Source organism: Bufo bufo, chromosome 2 (genome assembly GCF_905171765.1).
Source record: "Bufo bufo chromosome 2, aBufBuf1.1, whole genome shotgun sequence".
Taxonomy (NCBI): Eukaryota; Metazoa; Chordata; class Amphibia; order Anura; family Bufonidae; genus Bufo; species Bufo bufo.
Window position 1 is genome coordinate 50,404,419 of NC_053390.1, and position 22,370 is coordinate 50,426,788.

General features: G+C 43.2%; 1 protein-coding gene across 2 annotated transcripts in view; it reads right to left on the bottom strand.

The window, feature by feature from the left end:
* Positions 1-22,370, bottom strand: part of WDR7 (WD repeat domain 7) — a 363,534-nt gene that overhangs the window by 299,899 nt on the left and 41,265 nt on the right. For both annotated transcript variants that reach the window (XM_040421053.1, XM_040421054.1), the window contains 2 exons: positions 6,030-6,278; positions 4,568-4,788 (listed from right to left, as the gene is read on the bottom strand). In XM_040421053.1, coding sequence (XP_040276987.1) covers positions 4,568-4,788; positions 6,030-6,278 — 470 coding nt within the window. The remainder of the gene's footprint in view (positions 1-4,567; positions 4,789-6,029; positions 6,279-22,370) is intronic.

Consider the following 22,370-nt stretch of genomic DNA (forward strand, 5'->3'; position numbering starts at 1 on the left):
TCACAACAGTACAGTTTCACAAATCTCATCCACACAATGTGGAAATATTCGGCAACAACACCAACATACGCCTTGCCATGTGGTGAGGAGTTTATAGAGCATCTGTCAGCATGGTCAAACCTATTAAACTAGGCATATTGCCATAACGAGTAAAGTCACATATTTCTTTTGTCTCTATTTAATTAGAACTTTTAATATTTCTGCTAATGCCCTATTTCGAGCACCATAAGGCTGGCAGTAGCACTTAGAGCACCGCAAGCGCTACGCCCCTATGCTCTGTTTACTACCCCATCCCCATTTGATTGACAGGAGTCTCTCGCCAGCTAAATTAGATGCCGCTTCCCAGTCTTGGGAAGCGGCAGCAGATTCCCTGCCCTAAGCGCTGACTCGGCGCCTGCGCAGTGGATCTGATGAGAACCAAAAGCTTAGCTTCCCAGCTCCTCCTTTATTCACCACACAGATGCCAAGTCGCCGGACAAACTCGGCACTGGAGCAATGCTTAAAATATAAAAAAAAGTTATACCTCTCAGCAACTATTAACCCTAAAGATAAAAGATACATATGACTACACTCTGCGTGATCAACCCTACCGGGCAATATGCCTGGTTTAATAGAGTTGATCCTGCTGACAGATACTCTTTGAATCCACAGCATGTCAATTTAGGTTGTATATATTAGCTGTGGATTTCACTCTTTTAAACGCAGAAGGCGATAGGAAGAGAGAGCTGCCGGCTGAATGAGCATTTAGCTAATGGCTATCTAATGCTCCTTTCACACTGGCGTTTTGGCTTTCCATTTCTGAGATCCGTTCAGGGCTCTCACAAGTGGTCCAAAACGGATCAGTTTTGCCCTAATGCATTCTAAATGGAAAATCATTTATTTTTCTCATCTTTTGTTATGTACGCTGAATTGGGGGGTATTTTTACCACCGCCCGGAGACGTGCACCCACCGCACCGTTACTTAGGAGTGCTGTTCATCCCTGTTTTTTCGCTAATTGGAAAAGGATCCGCTCAGTTTGCCTCCATTCAGTCTCCATTCTGCTCTGGAGGCGGACACCAAAACGCTGCCTGCGGAGCGAGACGGATTCCTCCTGGCACACAATGTAAGTGAATGGGGACAGATCCGTTTTTTCTGACACAATAGACTTGACAATTGACTTTCAATGGTGTTCGTGACGGATCCGTCATGGCTATAGAAGACATAATACAACTGGATCCGTTCATGACGGATGCATGCGGTTGTATTATGGTAACGGGAGCGTTTTTGCAGATCCATGACTGCTCCGCCAAAAAACGCTAATGTGAAAGTAGCCTAATAGGCATGCCTTGCCGACGGCTAAGTGTACACCTGCATTGGAGGACCCCAAAGCGATCTAAAGTGGAACCCATTATATGCGAATGGCGTCCATCATTGTCAATGGTGTCAGTCACATGTTCCATAGGGCACTGTGCAAACTATAGCTCAGATGGGAAAAAAACTACAACCTACAAGGATCTAAAACTGCCACGCCGCCCCTCCAAATATCTCCTTAGCAAAATGCATCAAAACCTAGAAGAATGGCACACACCGCATCGCATATGACAACTACCTCAAGGCAGCCATACATTAAAGGGGTTGGTCGACACTTACATTTTGATGACCTATCCTTAGTATACGTCAAGATCAGACTGGAGCGGTCCGACTTCTGGCACCCCAGCCGTCAGCTGTTTGAAGGGACCCACAGTGCTCAGACCAGCGCTGCTGCCCTCTTTAGACAGTGCCAGGTATTGCAGCTCAATGCCATTCACTTGATCCCAGCCCTGTGACCGGATGGACGCGACGTCAGACGCCAAGACAAAGTCTGCACGGCTCCTTCCAACAGCTGACTGGGGAGGGTACCAGGTGTCAGACCCCCACCAATCAGGTACTGATGACCTCTCCTGAGGATAGATCGTCCAGATTTTAGTCCTGAATAACTAAATCTGTCGTGTGCGCCATGTGACCAGTCGCCACCTAGTCCCGATACATACTGGCTGACGACAGGGAACGAAAGCTGCCACAAAAGAGTGATCTTTGCGTGTAATCTCTTTCGTCTATTAATTCTTACGCAATGACATAATGTATTATCGTATCGAGCGGCACAATAATTAGCTTCTTGCTAAATATTCTCCATTGATTTTGTCTTTATAGTTGTGAATTTCATCTTCTATATTCCGCCTTATTGCTGTCATATTATTTGTCTGGCAGGCGGACCTTTACAGGAACAGCCGCGTATTCGGCTCCTGACGCCCATTACTCAAGTGGGTGCCCCGCGCCCGGTCGGATGCATTATCATGTGACAAATGACGGTTCGGGGTTATTTATCCCAGATTTTTTTCTTGAAGGCCTGTGAAGGATGGAGATAAAACCTGACACCCCAGGAAATGACTCGTCCTGTGACGCACTGCAATCTATAATAACCAATTAACTAAAGCTTTTTACTTTTCATTACATGCTATTATTTAGGGCAATTATTATTTTTTTCCTTCATATAACAGACAATAATTAAGATAATCAAATTGAGATCACGCTGACTGCATTATCCCGGGCTGCGGTTTCAGTGATGGATACCAGAAGGGAGAGCAGTGGTTTGCCGCTAATTAACGGAGTGGAGAAGACGACGGACTGGGCTCCTTCCTTCTTGGAGGAGGTGATGAAGATTAGCCAGAATTAGAAGAATGAGGTGTATATGAAGGAGACTCTACAAAAAGGTTCTGCTAACCTGTGGATCTCCAGCTGTTGTCAAAATGCACCTCCATCCATGCTGGGAGTTGTAGTTTCACAACAGCTTAAGCAGCGGTGGTGGGCAACTGCAGTGCACAAGTACCCCCCGTGTGGTCCTTGGTCCCCCTGCCCTCTTCTGCTGAGCACTAAACTCAAGCTTCAATAATTGGGCTTTACAGAAGACATAATTAATGCAGGAGACAGGAGACAACGTCTTGTGGGGTACAGGGGCTGTGCCAACTCTTGGAAGAATAAGGCCTGGGCCACTTCAGGGGTGCAAAGGGTCATTTTAAAAGGATACTTTGGGGACGTAGGGACCACTAAACATAATGCCAGCCTCTTATGAAGGTGACTATAAGACAAGCTGCTATCAGTCACCCACATGCACTAGCGGAGGTATTTAACTCTTTCTTTGCCAGAAATTCAGTACTGCCTTTGCTCTTATGCTATATATATATATATATATATATATATATATATATATATATAGCGCTGGGATTAAAGTTTTGGGGTCTTCACCCTACCACCTAAAGCTGGAAGTGCTGCCTTGTCATTTGATAAGTGTATATATATATATATACACATATATATATATATATATATATATACATATATATTATTTTTTTTACATTTTTTGGTGAGGGCACTGTTAGGTTTAGTATTTCAGCAACCATACAATATGTTGGACGGTGTCCCTTGAATCATATATATACCAAAAGTCTAGAAAGGCTGTGTTTCTAGTACATGCATCTGCTAATCTGTTCTACCAGCATAGTCAGTTCTCTTTCCCCTCTGGCAGCTAATATAGTCCTTTCTTACTGCCCCTGCAGAAGGAGTCTTCTCAGCTATATTGCCATTTTACTGCAGAGGCTGTGATCCTTTTCTGACCGGCAGGGCAGAAAGATTTTCCTACCGACTGCCTTGCATAGGATCAGTATTCAGAGAACTGGCTGTGAGGAGAGTGACTGAGCATGTGTGACCATCAGCAGTCAGCTCATTAGGTGGACGTGCACATACTACTCATACAATCTGAACACCAGATGGCTCCATACTAAGTAAATGTTATAACTCTTCGCTGGATCTTTAGTATTATGTAAACGGTAAAACACTTAAAGTGGTTGTCTTACCTCGAAACTTTAATGTCAGATAGGTGCAGATCCCACCCCGGGGACCCGCACCTATCTCTAGAACAGAGTGTCGAAAGTTCAGGAGAGCGCTCTGCGCGTGCACAGCTTCCCTCTATTCATGTATATGGGAGTGAAGGAAATAGCGGCACGCTCAGCTATTTTTATGAAGTTTCACAGAAATTAATGGAGAGCGCACTGCACAAGTGCAGGCCCCCACTCTATTCACATCTATGGAGCTGCCGGAAATGGCACTCCCATAGAAATGAATGGAGCCTGGCTGTGCATGCGCAGTGCGCTTTCGTTCTCTTTTGAAGCTTAGTTCAAGAGATAGGAGTGGGTCCTTATATGACATTGGTGGCATATCCTAGTGATATGCCACCAATGTTTGAGGTGAGACAACCCCTTTAGGGATGCCCAACCTGCGGCCCTCCAGCTGTTGTAAAACTACAACTCCCACAATGCCGTACTGTAGACCGATAGCTGTAGGCTGTCCAGGCATGCTGGGAGCTGTAGTTTTGAAACAGCTGGAGGGCCACAGGTTGGGCATCCCTGATGTAGAGGATTTCAATATGCTAAAGCACTGGGTAGTAGCCATTAAAATTAAAATGTTGTGTTCTGGTCACCGACAGCACGAAAATCATGGGAGCATCTGGTAAATCATCAATAACAGGTAATTTCCATTTCATGGGATACTTACACTGCAGCTGTCTGGTGGGACGAGCAGTTGTGTGATTTCACCCCCATGAACGCAGAAGATATGCTTCATCTCTCCGGAGAAAATGTCCCATACGATGACGGAGAAGTCGACCCCTCCTGATACGAGATAGCGCTGGTCATAGCGGGAGGACACTTGGTGAGGATACAGTAAGCAGGTGACCTTGTTCCGATGACCGCGTAATGTTCTGTGAGGAGGCCAACCTAAGGAACCAGAGGAACATGCCATTAGGTCCATCACCAGACTACACAAAGATGGCTTCATAACGAGACTGACGGACAGCGAACAAAGCCCCAGTCATTCTGTGCAGCCAGTTTTATTTCTTATAGAAAATGCAACCAAAAAGAACGCAGCAAGTTTTAAATTGACTTTCTGGCACTTAGATATTGATGGTCTATCCTTAGGACAGGTGATTAATATCAGATCGGTAGGGTCCTACATCCGGAGCACACAGTGGTCAGAAGGATTCATCTACGGTGTAGTTTCAGGCAGCGGTGTACTGCGGATCGGCTCCCAGAACGGAGCTGGCAGAGCCGCTACACAGTGGATGGAGCCTTCTGCTTCCGGATCCATCCACTGTATAGTTTCCGCTACCAGAGACCCAAAACAGACGGCAGGTGGGGGTGCCGGAAGTCAGACCCCGCCGATGTGAGATTGAGGATCTGTCCTGAATACAGGCCATCAATATCCAAGATCCAGAAAATATCCCCTTTAAATAAGAATCTTCTACTGCGCCTACAGCTCCTATGCAAACCTAGGGGGTCTCTATAACAGACAGAAAACCAACCTGCAGCCATGTCCTCTCCATCTGCCATCTTGTCTACTGCCTGCAGGATCTGACTACATAGCGGAAATCTCCTTTAAAATATCTACTGCCGTTTTATGTACACAGCTCCTATGGAGTCTGATTTTACAGACCCTACAAAGAGTGCTAGAGTAATGACTGCGGCGTCTGACTTATTTTTTTTATATAGTCTGTCATCACGGAGACGCATAGGAGCTGTAGACACGAAAACAGCAGCAGATATTTCATCAAAACTACTTGAAAAGTTGCTTCACTTTCAGCTTTATATTAGCAGTGGTTCCCATATGGCAGGGATGGCCAACCTGAGGCTCTCCAGCTGTTGCAAAACTACAACTCCCAGCATGCCCAGACTGCCTACATCTATTATTCTACAGCAGGGCATGGTGGGAGTTGTAGGTTGGCCGCAGGTTGGCCATCCCTGCCATATGGCTTCATTACACCAGATTAAAGAGACAATTATCTGACAGTCCTGCACGGGCATCGCCAGCAATCATCAGTTAGTAGTTAGTATCACCCCAGCTTATAAAGGGAGCAATTCCAAATCACACAGGTATATTAGGGAATTTCTGCACATGCAATTCCCTAACACCTATTCCCTTTCTCATGCATTATCTCTGTGCAGAGTGAGGATTTCCTGACCTCTCCGCAGCATGTGCTCTCCTTGCAGCAGCTGAACTATCGCCGTCTGCGTGGCTGGGACAATAATTATACTCCCGTCCTCCCGGCCGCACACCAGACGCCCGTGAGATGGGATGTAGACGCTGGCGGTCACTTTCAGAGGTTCAGTGCTGTTCGGCATCGCGCTGAGCTGATCAATAATGCCGGCAGGGCGAGGGGAGAGCTTGTCAAAGGCTTCTTGCAGCGACGTGGTTGTCGTGATTTTTAACCCTGTAAATTGTGAAGAAGAGAGAGGCCACAAAAGAGAAAAATGAAGGTAAAGTCACATTATGATATACGAGCTATTGGAATGTATAGAATATCTATATGTTTACTACCCCAATGAAAGTCTATCCTATGTGCTGACTAGGTAGGTAGAGAGGTGGCTAAGCCGTACAGAATACAGTACATAGGGCGCTATATGGGAGCCAATGGTCCATAAGGGCTCAAGCAGACGAACATCTATTGCGTCCGCTTCCGATCCACATTTTTTGCGCACATGCACCTGCTCATGTCTACGGTGCCTCAAAAAAGCGGACAGCACATGGATAGTATTCGAGTCGTATTATGCTGTCTGCATCCATGCGACCGTTCAGAACATTATAGAAAATGTCATATTCTTGTCCGTTTTGCGGACAAAAATATGCATTTCTACAACAGGACCCATGAAAAGTGTGGGATACCTGGCCGGTATCCGTATTTTGTGGAATGCAAAACGACAACAGCCGTGTGCATGAGCCGTAAGAAACATTTTTTACAGGTTTTTTTTTTTTAGCATCTGCAACAAAGCTTCAACTTGCAACAATATACAGTGGTCATGCCTGGTTACTGCAGCTCTCCCCTAATCACTTAAAAGGAGAACTGTCACATTTAGACCCTAATTTCAATTTTCATATATGTAGTTACTAATAACATGATATTCCAGAATCAGTTACTATTAGACTGACTTACCCCATATTTAATAAGAGTCAGCCCTTAGCAACCAGTCTGCATAAAACTGCAATTTCCCTATTCAGTTAAGATGGCCGCCACTGCCCTCACCCTGAGGCTAATCCCGCCTGCCCTCACTAGCCAGTAACAATAGCCCCCCAAAAGTGTCAGTAACCAGAGCCCTCCCCCCTAAAGGGTTAATCTCCTGCAGCACAGAGGGGTCCTCTTACCACATGTTGCTTTCATTTATACACTGAGCAGACGGCAGATCTCCCTTCCCTGGTCTGCGCTGATTCAACTCTGCATTCTCCAGCTCTGCTGAGTGAGGGAGCATCTGCCAAGTGCAGGGACAGGGAGAAGTGCACACAGCCCAGGCACTGTTATCAGCTGCTGGGGAGGACCTGGCTTTAATCATTTACTTACAGTCCCTGGCTGTCAGTAATCTGACCCTGCATGCTTCTGCCTCCTCAGTCTATCAACAGATAGACGGACCATGCCTAGCAACCCTATTTTAAGCACAGGAAAAAAGTAGACAGCACAGGGAACAAAACTGTGGAATTAATGGGTAATTGAATACACAGTGAAAAGTTGAAATAGGGCCACCAAGGAGATATCAATCATCACAATACAATACTCCAAGAAAAATATATACGACAGTTATACTTTAAATGGGAGTGAGCTGCAGTGACGAGGCATGACCACTACACACTGAATGGAGCTGTGCCTGGTTTCTAGCACACCGCGGCTCCCGCAAACAGTCGGTGGGGGTGCGGGGAGTTGCACCCTGGCTGGTCCGATACTGATGAGCTATCCAAAGAACAGGTCATCCATATTAAGGTCCCGGAAAAGTCCACGCAGAAAACAGGACACAGTGTAGATCCGTCACGTCATGTACACCAACACACCCCACTGATTTATAATGGAGTGCTAATCTTCTGGTCCAGGGTTAGGTAACCTGCGGCACTCCAGCTGTTGTGAAACTACAACTCCCAGCATGCATACTTGCTCTGCTCACAACAGCTGGAGCGCTCAAGGTTGCTGATCCCTGTTCTAATCAAATATTATGGAGGATCCTGAGGCAGATGTGAACAGAGTCTTACAGAAAGGCAATACTACAGAGCACATACGAACAGGATAGTTTGAGCTTGTATGTAACAAGGTATATACAGGACAATAAGTTAAAAGGGTTGGCCCATCTCACACATTAGTGGCATATCCTAGCAATATGCCACTAATGACTGATAGATGCAGGTCGTGGAGGAGGGACTCACACCTATCACTAGACCGCAAAATGAAGGAGAGCAGACTGTGCATGTGCAACCGCCCGCCATTCATTTCTATGGAGGTGCTGTGAATAGCCCAGTGGCATGCTCAGTTATTTTTGGAAGTAGCTTAGAAGTGAAGCATGGGACACCACTCCATTCACTTCTATGGGGCTGATGGAAATAGCAGAGTCAGCGACCGGCTATTTTCAGCAGTCCCATAGAAATGGAGCGTGCTCTCCTTCATGTTGCAGGCTCCGTTCTAGAGATGGGTGTTGGTCCCAGAGGCGGGAGTCGCACCCATCAGACATTGGCGGCATATCCTAGGCCAACCCCTTTAATAAACATTGCTAACCAGACTAACATATAGCTGGAGCACAACCGGCCTTGTACCAACAAGAACCCGTATAAATTAATGTGAATAAATCTGGTTTGCTCACAGTAGATACACTTAATAACCATCTACATATTATACATACATTTCATAAATCCTGCCCCCCCCCCCATAAAATACTATAATTATGATTGAAAATCTCCACAGCACAGTCACGGTCCTTTTAAAATCACATGCGGAGATCTCGCATTTGTTGATTATAACGACGGTCTTTATGGCTTATTTCCTGCAATGTATGGCTGGGTTTAAACAATCTCCTTTATATTATCCGCTCTTTGATGTCGTGCTCTGCGCCACGTTATATAGAGAACCAGTTCACACCACCGGTTGCCGGTCCGGGATATCTTCGCGCATGCGTACTTTGCTCTTACCCACGGCGGACTTGAAATCTTTTCTTTTTAAAGTTCGGATTATTATTCCCAGATTGTACTTGCAGTATATTCAGCCGATTACGCCGTCTTGTTAATCGCCAGACGCGTTTCAGAAACTTGTTCTTTCTTTAGTGGTAAAAATAATTGTATTTAAAACAGGACCATTAGTCACTCCTCTTATATCGAACGTTTGGGTATTTGCAAAAATCTGGACCAGGCGGTGTCTATGGTATCAATATGTTGTTCACACTAAGTATATTCAATGCTTTCTTAGGTAATCATTATATTTTCTTAATCGTATATATTGACCCACAATGTAATACTGAAACTAAAAATAATGGGACTATATCCATTAGGTCCATACATAAAATACAAATGATACGTACCTACTAGCCTTAAATATCAGATATTGCTCTAATATAGACTAATTGCAATTGGTTATATATTCTTTAGTGAACACAGTATACAATATATAGATACATAATAAATAAAAAAATACAAATATAAACAGATGGGAAACCGTATAGATATGAATACCTCCAATGTATACCCTACATAAAGGATCCAAATATATACCGTATAGGTTATAGAGGAGGACAATAAGAAAAAACTATTTTTTATTAGACCTCAGATCAGCAATCAGATCCCCAATGTTAATAAGATCTCAGATCAGACCCCAATGTGAATGACCCCCAATCAGACCTCAGATGAGACCCCCATGCCTCATATCAGACCCCAGCCATATGTACTCAGCCCCCAGCCATAATTCAGCATCATATCACAAAATAAAAAAAACACTTGCCTCTCCTGCTCCTGGACGCTGCCGCTCCTCACATCGCGATCCTCTTCCTCCTGCTGTCGGCTGTGCTGTGAAATGGCGCGCACAGCGTGAGGTCACAGAGCACCCTCACACTGTGCGCAGCCTTCACAGCCGACAGCCGAGGACCAGGAAGCGGTGAGTACAGAGCCTTCACTACTTCCTGGTCCTCTGGTACTAAAGAGCACTTCCATATTGGAAGCGCTCATTAGTATTCGCCTCATAAGACGCAGGGGCATTTCCCCCCCACTTTGGGGGGGGGGGGGGTGCGTCTTATGGGGCAAAATATACGGTATGCACCCTTGTTGTCTGCTGTGATTTGTTGTGTTGTTTAGAAGGGGGTGATGGGGAGGACCCAGGACAGGTCATGGCGCTGATAAACAGCCTGGCCACGACCTGTCGTGTTGTTCGCCCCACCATCCCCTTACACAAGTCCGAAGACTTCTAGTTCTGAATTGAGGCCTGCAGGCATCAAGGATCCGAACTCGAAGATTTTTCTTGACTCGCTCCTAGACATTTTGGATATGAAGTCACCTCCCCTCCAATCTCTTTTCTCTGACTGTATAGCCATATATTTTAACCCTACTGGATTACAAGAATGGTAGGTCTTAAAATGATGTGATAGAGAAGGTTTCCCATATCCATTCATATGTTCTGCGATTCAGATTCTTAGGGCTCTTCCTGTACGGTCAGTGTATTGTTATATATATGACTGCCTTAGTGTTACAGGTCAATATTTCTCTGATCTCCCAACTAAAGTCATCAGCTGTAGATTTAATTGCTGTTGTCTTTTTGTCAAACTTAGTCATTTTACAGTTGTGGCAAATGCCACATCTGTAAAACCCTTTTAATGTCCTCCATGGAGTACTTATTGCTTTAATTTCCATTTTTTTGATAGTGGAGGCAATTTGTAAGGCTAAATCTGGTGCTTTATTAAATAGGACTGGGGGTCGACTAGGTAAAATCGGTCCTAATATTTTATCTTCTTGGATCAAGTGCCAATGTTTTGCAATAACATTTTTAACTTTTTTATATTCTATGTTAAATGGCATAATGAGCTTTATAGTTTCATCCGTACCGGTTTGTGACTGTGATTTATTGGTAAAGAAAGTATTCCTATCTATTTGTCTTACTTCATTAAGTGGTTTCTCCAGTGTTTCCAGGGGATATCGTTTCTCTAACAATTGTGTCATTTGTTGCGCTTCTAATTCAAATTGCTCATTTTTAGCACAGCTTCTTTTGAGGCGCTTGAATTGACTACCAGGTATACCCAGTAGCCATCTTGGAAGATGACAACTCGTATGTAATAAAAAGCTGTTTCTAGACACTCTTTTTTGTATGTGCTACATACAAATGAATTTGCACTCATTTATATTTTTAAATCTAGAAACTCCACCATCTTAGTACTTATATGGGGTACCAATTTGAGGTTAAGTTGTTTGTTATTCACTTCCTCAATAAATTGTTCTAATTCTGAATGTGTTCTATCCCAAATTAACAAAATATCATCTATGTACCTCCGCCATAGGACCAGACCTGCCCCCAGCCTGGACGTTATAACATCCTGTTCCCATGCTGCCATATGTAAATTAGCATAGCTGGGGGCAAATCTGGTACCCATGGCGGTCCCTGTGGTCTGTAAATAAAACTTTGAATCAAAATAAAAATAATTGTGTGGCAAAACGAAATGTATGCCATCCAACATGAACTGTATTTGTTCGGCTTTCAATATGTTTTTTTTGCGTTAAGATTTTTGAAACCGCTTTAATGCCTTGATCGTGATTTATATTGCCTTGATCGTGATTGTATATAGGGAGCTCACATCCATCGTTGCCATAATCCAATGAGGTTGACATACCAATGTTTCTAAGATTTTTATTACAGGATGTGGGATTTTAAAGATGGGAAGGGGTGTCTCCCACATAGGGTTGGAGAAAGCGGTCCAAATATTAAGATAAGTTGGACGTCACAGATCCTATGCCTGACACAATGGGTCTTCCTGGCGGATTGTTGGGATCCTTATGTACTTTTGGTATACAATAAAACACTGGGAGTCTCTTGGGGGTTCCCACTTATTTAATATGCCCCTGTCCAGAGCTCTATGGCATAGATCTGACAGCGCTTTAGAATATGTTTCCGTTGGATCTTTTTGTAACAGACTAGAAGATAAGATAACAATCGCCCCTCCTTTATCCTCAGGGTGAATTGTGATCTCCTGATTTTGTTGTAGATGTTTAATTGCTTTTATTTCCTCATTAGTTAAATTGTTTCCCTTATATTTATTTACTTTAAGCTTTCCTCTATCTGCTTCCCCCTAAAGGCCATGATTTCTTTACCCATCTCCTGCCTTAGATACATTTTTTATTTTATTTTTTACATCCACATGTTGATGTTCTGTTGTCTCTATGGTTTGTTGTTGTTCTGGATTTTTCATGAAATATTTTTTTACAACATCATTTCCTAATGTATTTTTCTATGCCAATATAGGCATCAATTTTAGACGTTTACTTAGCAGTTTTTTTCTGGCTTTCATTTAGGGTAGATGAACTCAAATTAACTATATTGTCCTCTACTTTTTCCCTATTTTAAATTTGGATCCTTCGTTTTGTTACTCCCCTTCGTGTTCTCTTTTTTTTTGCTGCGATTCGGTATTTGGATGCTTGCTTGCTGTATCTGTACTGGTATTTGTGTTATTCCCATCTGTGTTTGCTTTGGATACTAGCTGTGACATATTGCTGTAAATAATCTGTTCCATGTGAATGTTGTGTGTCAGTGCTGATGGTGACTTGTTGTATACATGTGGTTGACTCGTTGTATGACCGTGCTTGTGATGTGTTTTCTTGTGCTTGTTGCCTTGAGATGGGTATTTTCTCTTCCCTAAAAGAGGGCTAGATAAAGCCTGAGAACGATTTTGTGTTGACACATTTATAATACATTGTGAATCTTGTGTATTTGTGCTTCCTCCTTGGTTGGTGTGTTTTGGTATTTGTGTCCTATTATAACCCTTTTGTGTCTCTATAGAGCCTAAAAATCCTTTCGAAAGGATTAACCCTATATAAAACACCAGCTACTGGCTTATGCAATGAAGAATTCAATTCCCAATGGGAATGTTCTTTCAAGTTACAATCTACAGCATTAGTCAGACTGGTGATACAGAGAAGGGAACCGATTGTGGTAGAACTTAGTAACCAGTTAAAATCCAAAATAGACAGTTTTGATAAAAGTAATGAGTATTTTAATTTACAGGCAGAATTATTTAAAAAATTGGATCAACTAGAAGAGGAAATTAAAGGAAAGAAAACGAAAAAAAAAAAAAAATTAGGCTCTATTCTATAGAGACAATTTTTAGAGAAACAATATCCCCTGGAAACACTGGAAAAAATCACTTAATGAAGTAAGGCCTCTTTCACACGGGCGTCATGTTTTTGGCCCGGATAAGATGCGGGTGCGTTGCGGGAAAATGTGCAAGGGAAAATTATAGCATTCTTAATACAGAATGCATAGTACAATAGGGCTGGAGGGGGTTAAAAAAAAAAGAATAATTTTTTTTTTAACTCACCTTAACCACTTCAGCCCCCAGTGCTTAAACACCCTGAAAGACCAGGCCACTTTTTACACTTCTGACCTACACTACTTTCACCATTTATTGCTCGGTCATGCAACTTACCACCCAAATGAATTTTACCTCCTTTTCTTCTCACTAATAGAGCTTTCATTTGGTGGTATTTCATTGCTGCTGACATTTTTACTTTTTTTGTTATTAATCGAAATTTAACGATTTTTTTGCAAAAAAATGAAATTTTTCACTTTCAGTTGTAAAATTTTGCAAAAAAAACGACATTCATATAGAAATTTTGCTCTAAATTTATTGTTATACATGTCTTTGATAAAAAAAAAATGTTTGGGTAAAAAAAAAATGGTTTGGGTAAAAGTTATAGCGTTTACAAACTATGGTACAAAAATGTGAATTTCCGCTTTTTGAAGCAGCTCTGACTTTCTGAGCACCTGTCATGTTTCCTGAGGTTCTACAATGCCCAGACAGTACAAATACCCCACAAATGACCCCATTTCGGAAAGTACACACCCTAAGGTATTCGCTGGTGGGCATAGTGAGTTCATAGAACTTTTTATTTTTTGTCACAAGTTAGCGGAAAATGATGATTTTTTTATTTTTATTTTTTTCTTACAAAGTCTCATATTCCACTAATTTGTGACAAAAAATAAAAAGTTCTATGAACTCACTATGCCCATCAGCGAATACCTTGGGGTCTCTTCTTTCCAAAATGGGGTCACTTGTGGGGTAGTTATACTGCCCTGGCATTCTAGGGGCCCAAATGTGTGGTAAGGAGTTTGAAATCAAATTCTGTAAAAAATGACGAGTGAAATCCGAAAGGTGCTCTTTGGAATATGGGCCCCTTTGCCCACCTAGGCTGCAAAAAAGTGTCACACATCTGGTATCTCCGTACTCAGGAGAAGGTGGGGAATGTGTTTTGGGGTGTCATTTTACATATACCCATGCTGGGTGAGAGAAATATCTTGGCAAAAGACAACTTTTCCCATTTTGTTATACAAAGTTGGCATTTGACCAAGATATTTATCTCACCCAGCATGGGTATATGTAAAATGACACCCCAAAACACATTCCCCAACTTCTACTGAATACGGAGATACCAGATGTGTGACACTTTTTTGCAGCCTAGGTGGGCAAAGGGGCCCATATTCCAAAGAGTACCTTTCGGATTTCACTCGTCATTTTTTACAGAATTTGATTTCAAACTCCTTACCACACATTTGGGCCCCTAGAATGCCAGGGCAGTCTAACTACCCCACAAGTGACCCCATTTTGGAAAGAAGAGACCCCAAGGTATTCGCTGATGGGCATAGTGAGTTCATGGAAGTTTTTATTTTTTGTCACAAGTTAGTGGAATATGAGACTTTGTATGAAAAAAAAAAAAAAAAAAAAAATCATCATTTTCCACTAACTTGTGACAAAAAATAAAAAATTCTAGGAACTCGCCATGCCCCTCACGGAATACCTTGGGGTGTCTTCTTTCCAAAATAGGGTCACTTGTGGGGTAGTTATACTGCCCTGGCATTTTCCAGGGGCCCTAATGTGTGGTAAGTAGGTAAATGACCTGTGAAATCCGAAAGGTGCTCTTTGGAATGTGGGCCCCTTTGCCCACCTAGGCTGCAAAAAAGTGTCACACATCTGGTATCTCTGTATTCAGGAGAAGTTGGGGAATGTGTTTTGTGGTGTCATTTTACATATACCCATGCTGGGTGAGAGAAATATCTTGGCAAAAGACAACTTTTCCCATTTTTTTATACAAAGTTGGCATTTGACCAAGATATTTATCTCACCCAGCATGGGTATATGTAAAATGACACCCCAAAACACATTCACCAACTTCTACTGAATACGGAGATACCACATGTGTGACACTTTTTTGCAGCCTAGGTGGACAAAGGGGCCCAAATTCCTTTTAGGAGGGCATTTTTAGACATTTGGATACCAGACTTCTTCTCACGCTTTGGGGCCCCTAAAATGCCAGGGCAGTATAAATACCCCACATGTGACCCCATTTTGGAAAGAAGACACCCCAAGGTATTCAATGAGGGGCATGGCGAGTTCATAGAAAAAAAAAATTTTTGGCACAAGTTAGCGGAAATTTATTTTTTTTATTTTTTTCTCATAAAGTCTCCCTTTCCGCTAACTTGGGACAAAAATTTCAATCTTTCATGGACTCAATATGCCCCTCAGCAAATACCTTGGGGTGTCTTCTTTCCAAAATGGTGTTATTTGTGGGGTGTTTGTACTGCCCTGGCATTTGAGGGTCTCCACAATCATTACATGTATGCCCAGCATTAGGGGTTTCTGCTATTCTCCTTATATTGAGCAAACAGGTAATGAGATTTTTTTTTTTCGTTCAGCCGCTGGGCTGAAAGAAAAAAATGAACGGCACAGATTTCTTCATTCGCATCGATCAATGTGGATGAAAAAATCTCTGCCAAAAAAAGAAAAAAGGAGGGGAAAGGCGTCTGCCAGGACATAGGAGCTCCGCCCAACATCCATGCCCACTTAGCTCGTATGCCCTGGCAAACCAGATTTCTCCATTCACATCAATCGATGTGGATGAATAAATCATTGCCGGGATTTTTTTTTTTATATATACAAAGTGTTTGCCAAAGTATATGAACACCGCCACCTCCTCAGCTCATATGCCTCGGCAAACGTATCTTTTACTGCAGAGGAGAAATCTCGTATTTGCAGCGCCGCATACACCGACTTGCGTGTAATCTGACAGCAGCGCAATGCTTCTGTCCGAATGCACATCAGTGCTGCAGCTAGTCGATCGGTTGGTCCACCTGGAAGGTAAAAAAAACAAAACAAAAAAGAAAAAACCAGGCCGCAACGCAATAAATTTATTAACTGTTGAACAGAACATAGAAACTTTTTTTAAACTTTTTTAACTGAACGTTTAACTTTTTTACTTACCGGTATTTTTTTTTTTGTTTAGTTTTTTTTTACCTTTATAGAACAAACCTCTCCTTCCCCATGGGACAATGTGCAAAGCGCAAATCGCCCAAAGATGTGGCGAAGTACGTCATGCACTTTATCCCAGGTGAAAGGAGAGGTTTGCAGCAGCTGTGAGTGAATGGGCCCTAATAGCCCTGTGTGCCTGTCCTGGTGAGATGTGATCCCTATGCTAGGTGTACCTGTGTGTGGTACTTCCGGAAACACTCTCCATAGCATAGGGCAGGGTGGTCAGCACAGTCAGGACAGAAATAGCGGGTGTCACGCCTTATTCCACTCCTGCTATAGACACGACATCTTTTTCGGGGTGACAGTTGGGTTGAGGTACCAGGAACGACACTGGGGAAATGTCGCTCGTGTAGATGGCTAACTAGACTGGTGGATGGGGCCACGGAACCTCCTGGGTAAAGGAGGTTCTCGATGATCTCTTCCTGGAATTTGAGGAAGGATCCTGTTCTCCCAGCCTTACTGTAGAGAACAAAACTATTATACAGCGCCAATTGAATCAAATATACAGACACCTTCTTATACCAGCGTCTGGTTCTGCGGGAAACTAAATACGGAGACAACATCTGGTCATTGAAGTCCACCCCTCCCATGAGAGCATTATAGTCGTGGACACTGAGGGGCTTTTCAATGACACGGGTTGCTCGCTCAATTTGGATTGTCGTGTCTGCGTGAATGGAGGAGAGCATGTAAACGTCACGCTTGTCTCTCCATTTCACCGCGAGCAGTTCTTCGTTACACAAGGCAGCCCTCTGCCCCCTTGCAAGACGGGTGGTTACAAGCCGTTGGGGGAAGCCCACGCTACTAGTTCGCGCGGTGCCACAGGCGCAAATCCGTTCTAGAAACAAATGCCTAAAGAGGGCCACACTTGTGTAGAAATTGTCCACATAAAGATGGTACCCCTTGCCGAATAAGGGTGACACCAAGTCCCAGACTGTCTTCCCACTGCTCCCCAGGTAGTCAGGGCAACCGACCGGCTCCAGGGTCTGATCTTTTCCCTCATAGATCCGAAATTTGTGGGTATAGCCTGTGGCCCTTTCACAGAGCTTATACAATTTGACCCCATACCGGGCACGCTTGCTTGGGATGTATTGTTTGAAGCCAAGGCGCCCGGTAAAATGTATTAGGGACTCGTCTACGCAGATGTTTTGCTCAGGGGTATACAAATCTGCAAATTTCAGGTTGAAATGGTCTATGAGGGGCCGAATTTTGTGGAGCCGGTCAAAAGCAGGGTGGCCTCTGGGACGGGAGGTGGTGTTGTCGCTAAAATGCAGAAAACGGAGGATGGTCTCAAATCGTGTCCTGGACATAGCAGCAGAGAACATGGGCATGTGATGAATTGGGTGCGTTGACCAATATGACCGCAATTCATGCTTTTTTGTCAGGCCCATGTTGAGGAGAAGGCCCAGAAAAATTTTAAGTTCGGAAACTTGGACTGGTTTCCACCGGAAAGGCTGGGCATAATAGCTTCCCGGGTTTGCGGTTATAAATTGTGTGGCATACTGGTTGGTCTCTGCCACGACTAAGTCCAAGAGCTCCACAGTCAAGAACAGCTCAAAAAATCCCAGGGCCGAACCGATTTGAGCCGTCTCAACCCGAACTCCAGACTGGGCGGTGAAAGGGGGAACTACAGGTGCGGCTGAAGTTGGTGACTGCCAATCAGGATTTGCCAGCACCTCAGGGATTCTAGGGGCTCTACGGGCCTGTCTGTGCGGTGGCTGCGACGGGGTAACTATTGCACGTGCCACCGTACCAGCTTCAACTGCCCTTCTGGTGCTCGCTACTTCACCAGGTTGTACGGCAGTGCTGGTACTAGGTCCAGGAAGGGCTGCGCTGCTGGTGTATGCCTCACCACGTGATCCGGCAGCGACAGCCCCACTCTGCTGCTCTTGAAGCGGATCCTGCGTAACCTGTGGTCTAGCGACACGGGGCCTGGTACGCCTGGTGCTATCAGGGACCTCCACCTCCTCGTCCGAACTTTGGGTCAGAGAGCCACTGCTTTCTACAGGTTCATATTCTGACCCGCTGGATTCGTCAGATGAGGGTTCCCATTCCTCATCCGACTGGGTCAGAATCCTGTAGGCCTCTTCAGAAGAATACCCCCTGTTTGACATTTTGGACTACTAAATTTAGGGGTATTCCCTGAGACTACCCAAGAAAAAAAGCAAACCTGTCTTACAAAGGGGAGGCTAGCGAAGTACCGGAGGCCGCTGCGGTTGATAAAAAATATCAAAACTGATTTTTTTTATCGCCGCAGTGCGTGTAAAATGAATGTGCAGTGATCAAAAAATATATATTTTTTGTCACTGCGGTGGGGCGGGCGTGGGTGAACGCACGTGTGGGCGACCGATCAGGCCTGATCGGGCAAACACTGCGTTTTGGGTGGAGGGCAAACTAAAGTGACACTAATACTATTATAGATCTGACCGTGATCAGTTTTGATCACTTACAGATACTATAAAAGTACAAATGCTGATTAGCGATACGCTAAACAGCGAATAAAAGTGACTGCGGTGCGGTGGGGTGGGCGCTAACTGACGCTAACTACCTAACCAAGGGGCCTAAACTATCCCTAAAACCTAACAGCCAATACCAGTGAAAAAAAAAAAGTGACAGTTTACACTGATCACTTTTTTTCCTTTCACTAGTGATTGACAGGGGCGATCAAAGGGGTGATCAAAGGGTTAATTGGGGTGCAGGTGGGTGATCTGGGGCTAAGGTGTAGTGTTTGGTGTACTCACAGTTCAGTCTGCTCCTCTGCTGGATCCAACTGACGAAAAGGACCAGCACAGGAGCAGAGAAGCCATATAACAGATCATATTTACGAATATGATCTGTTATATGACTTTTGATTGGATTTTTTGAAAATCGCCAGCCTGCCAGCCAATGATCGTTGCTGGCAGGCTGGTGACGAAATACTTCTTTTAATTTTGCCGGCCCGCGATGCGCATGTGCGGGCCGGCTTTGAGCGAAATCTCGCGTCTCGCGAGATGACGCGTATATGCGTGACTCTGCGCAGCGCTGCCACCTCCGGAACGCGATCCTGCGTTAGGCGGTCCGGAGGTGGTTAATCCACTTGATCGCGCAGCCGGCTTCTCTTCTGTCTTCTTCTTGGATGAATAGGACCTTTGATGACGTCACTGCGCTCATCACATGATCCATCACCATGGCATTTGATTGTATTGAGTGGGAGTATTTATGGGCAGTCTTGAAAAGGGTTGGTATAGGGGAGGGATTTATAAGATGGATTCAGCTTATATATTCCAACCCGAGGGCTAGAGTGATGGTGGATAGGAGCCTGTCCCTGCCTCTTGCCCTGTACTGGGGCACTAGGCAGGGATGCCCTCTCTCCCCATTACTATTTGCTATAGCGATCGAGCCCCTGGCAAGTATAATAAGAAATTATAGGGAGTTCAAAAGGTTTTCAATATGTGGAAGGAGACGAAAAATTATTAATGTATGCTGATGATATTTTATTATTTATGCACAATATTGGGGACCAGTTTAATAGATATAATAGAATTTTTTTTTTTTTTTTCTGGTTTAAACATTAATTGGGGGAAATCCCATATGATGTTATTAGGAGATGGGCAATCACAGAAGGACTCAAGGGTGCATGTGCTTGAGAAACACAAGAGTTTAAAATATTTAGGTATACAAATTTCTGGAAATATAGAAGAATATGAAGAGTTAAACGTACTTCCCGTAATAAAAGAACTTAGAACTAAAATACACATCTGGAAAAGATTACCCCTGTCAATTCAGGGTCGGGTAAACCTAATAAAAATGATTTTTCTTCCAAAAATACTTTATGTCCTACAAAATGCCGCATTTAGATTGCCGCAGAAGATTTTTAGGTTATTAGATAGCCTAATGGGGGATTTTATTTGGAAAGGTGCTATCCCTAGGATAAAAAAAAGAAGTGCTTCAGCTCCCAGTAAGAGAGGGAGGATTGGCAGTTCCTAACTGGTTTTTATATTATTTAATAACACAATATAGTCAGATAAAAAGGTAGCTTGAACGGTTTAGTGGGAAGACAGGAATTAAACAAACTGGGTTGGAGTGGAGAATGGAATTACTTAGAGGTATTGGAGTCAGGTACACTAGGGAAAAATATTACAGGAAATAGAACACTGAATTCACTGGAGTATATATGGGGGGGGGGGGGGGGAGTAAAAAAAAATATCAGAGATCAAAGGTTTTTTGCAGTATACACCTATTTGGAAAAATTTTAATTTAAAGGAATTGCAAACAATTAGGACTTACATCAACTGGGAAAAAAAAGGGGATGAAATATTTAGGTCAAGTATTTGAGGAAGACAAACTGAAGGACTTCAATACATTGGTTAGGGAGTTTGGGATCCCCCAAAAGGATATCTATAAATATTTCCAGCTCAGGAATGCTTTGTAGAGTGCATGTAGATAAATATAGAAAGGAACAATCAGACAGAATTTATAAATTCACCAATGGAGGAGAAAAAAGAGGAATAACTGCAAAAAGATATGGGATATTGATGGAGGGGCGGAAAAAAACGGATCACAATACTTGCTAGAGGAAAATGGGAAAAAGAACTTCAGTCTTTTACGGAAGAGAAATGGAAAGATGCTCTTAGAAGTTATTCTATGGTGTCGGATAGGGGTTCACATAAGATATCACAGTTTTTTATAGTACATAGATTACACCGATCTCCTTGGATATTAAAGAAAATGGGTGTGAGAACTTCAGATAAGTGCCCAAAATGTAGGGGAGAGAATGCAGATCTTATACATTGTTTTTGGAGATGCCCCAGACTTTTTAGATATTGGATTAAGGTGAGTTACATTTTTTTATTTTATTTTTTAACCCCTCCAGATATTGGAGGGGTTAAAAAATAAAATAAAAAAATGTAACTCATCTTAATCCACTTGATCGCGCAGCCGGCATCTCTTCTGTCTTCTTCTTGGAGGAATAGGACCTTTGATGACGTCACTGCGCTCATCACATGATCCATCACCATGGTGATGGATCATGTGATGAGCACAGTGATGTCACCACATGTCCTTTTCCTGTGCACAGCAAAGATGAAGACAGAAGAGAAGCCGGCTGCGCGCTCAAGTGGATTAAGGCGAGTTAAATTATTATTATTGTTTTAACCCCTCCAGCGCTATTTTACTATGCATTCTGTATTAAGAATGCTATTATTTTCCCTTATAACCATGTTATAAGGGAAAATAATAATGATCGGGTCCCCATCCCGATCGTCTCCGCACTTGCTTGCGGATGCTTGCTTTTTTTACGCAGCCCCATTCACTTCTATGGGGCCTGCGTTGCGTAAAAAAACGCACAAAGAGGAGCATGCTGCGATTTTCACGCAACGCACAAGTGATGCGTGAAAATCACATCTCATGTGCACAGCCCCATAGAAATGAATGGGTCCGGATTCAGTGCGGGTGCAATGCGTTCACCTCATGCATTGCACCCGCACGGAAATCTAGCCCGTGTGAAAGGGGCCTAAGACAAATAGATAGGAATACTTTCTTTACCAATAAATCACAGTCACAAACCGGTACGGATGAAACTATAAAGCTAATTATGCCATTCAACATAGAATATAAAAAAGTTTAAAATGTTATTGCAAAACATTGGCACTTGATCCAAGAAGATAAAATATTAGGACCGATTTTACCTAGTCGACCCCCAGTCGTATTCACTAAAGTACCAGATTTAGCCTTACAAATTGCCTCCACTATCGAAAAAATGGAAATTAAAGCAATAAGTACTCCATGGAGGACATTAAAAGGGTTTTACAGATGTGGCATTTGCCACAACTGTAAAATGACTAAGTTTGACAAAAAGACAACAATTAAATCTACAGCTGATGACTTTAGTTGGGAGAACAAAGAAATATTGACCTGTAACACTAAGGCAGTCATATATATAACAATACAATGACCGTACGGGAAGAGCCCTAAGAATCTGAATCGCAGAACATATGAATGGATATGGGAAACCTTCTCTATCACATCAT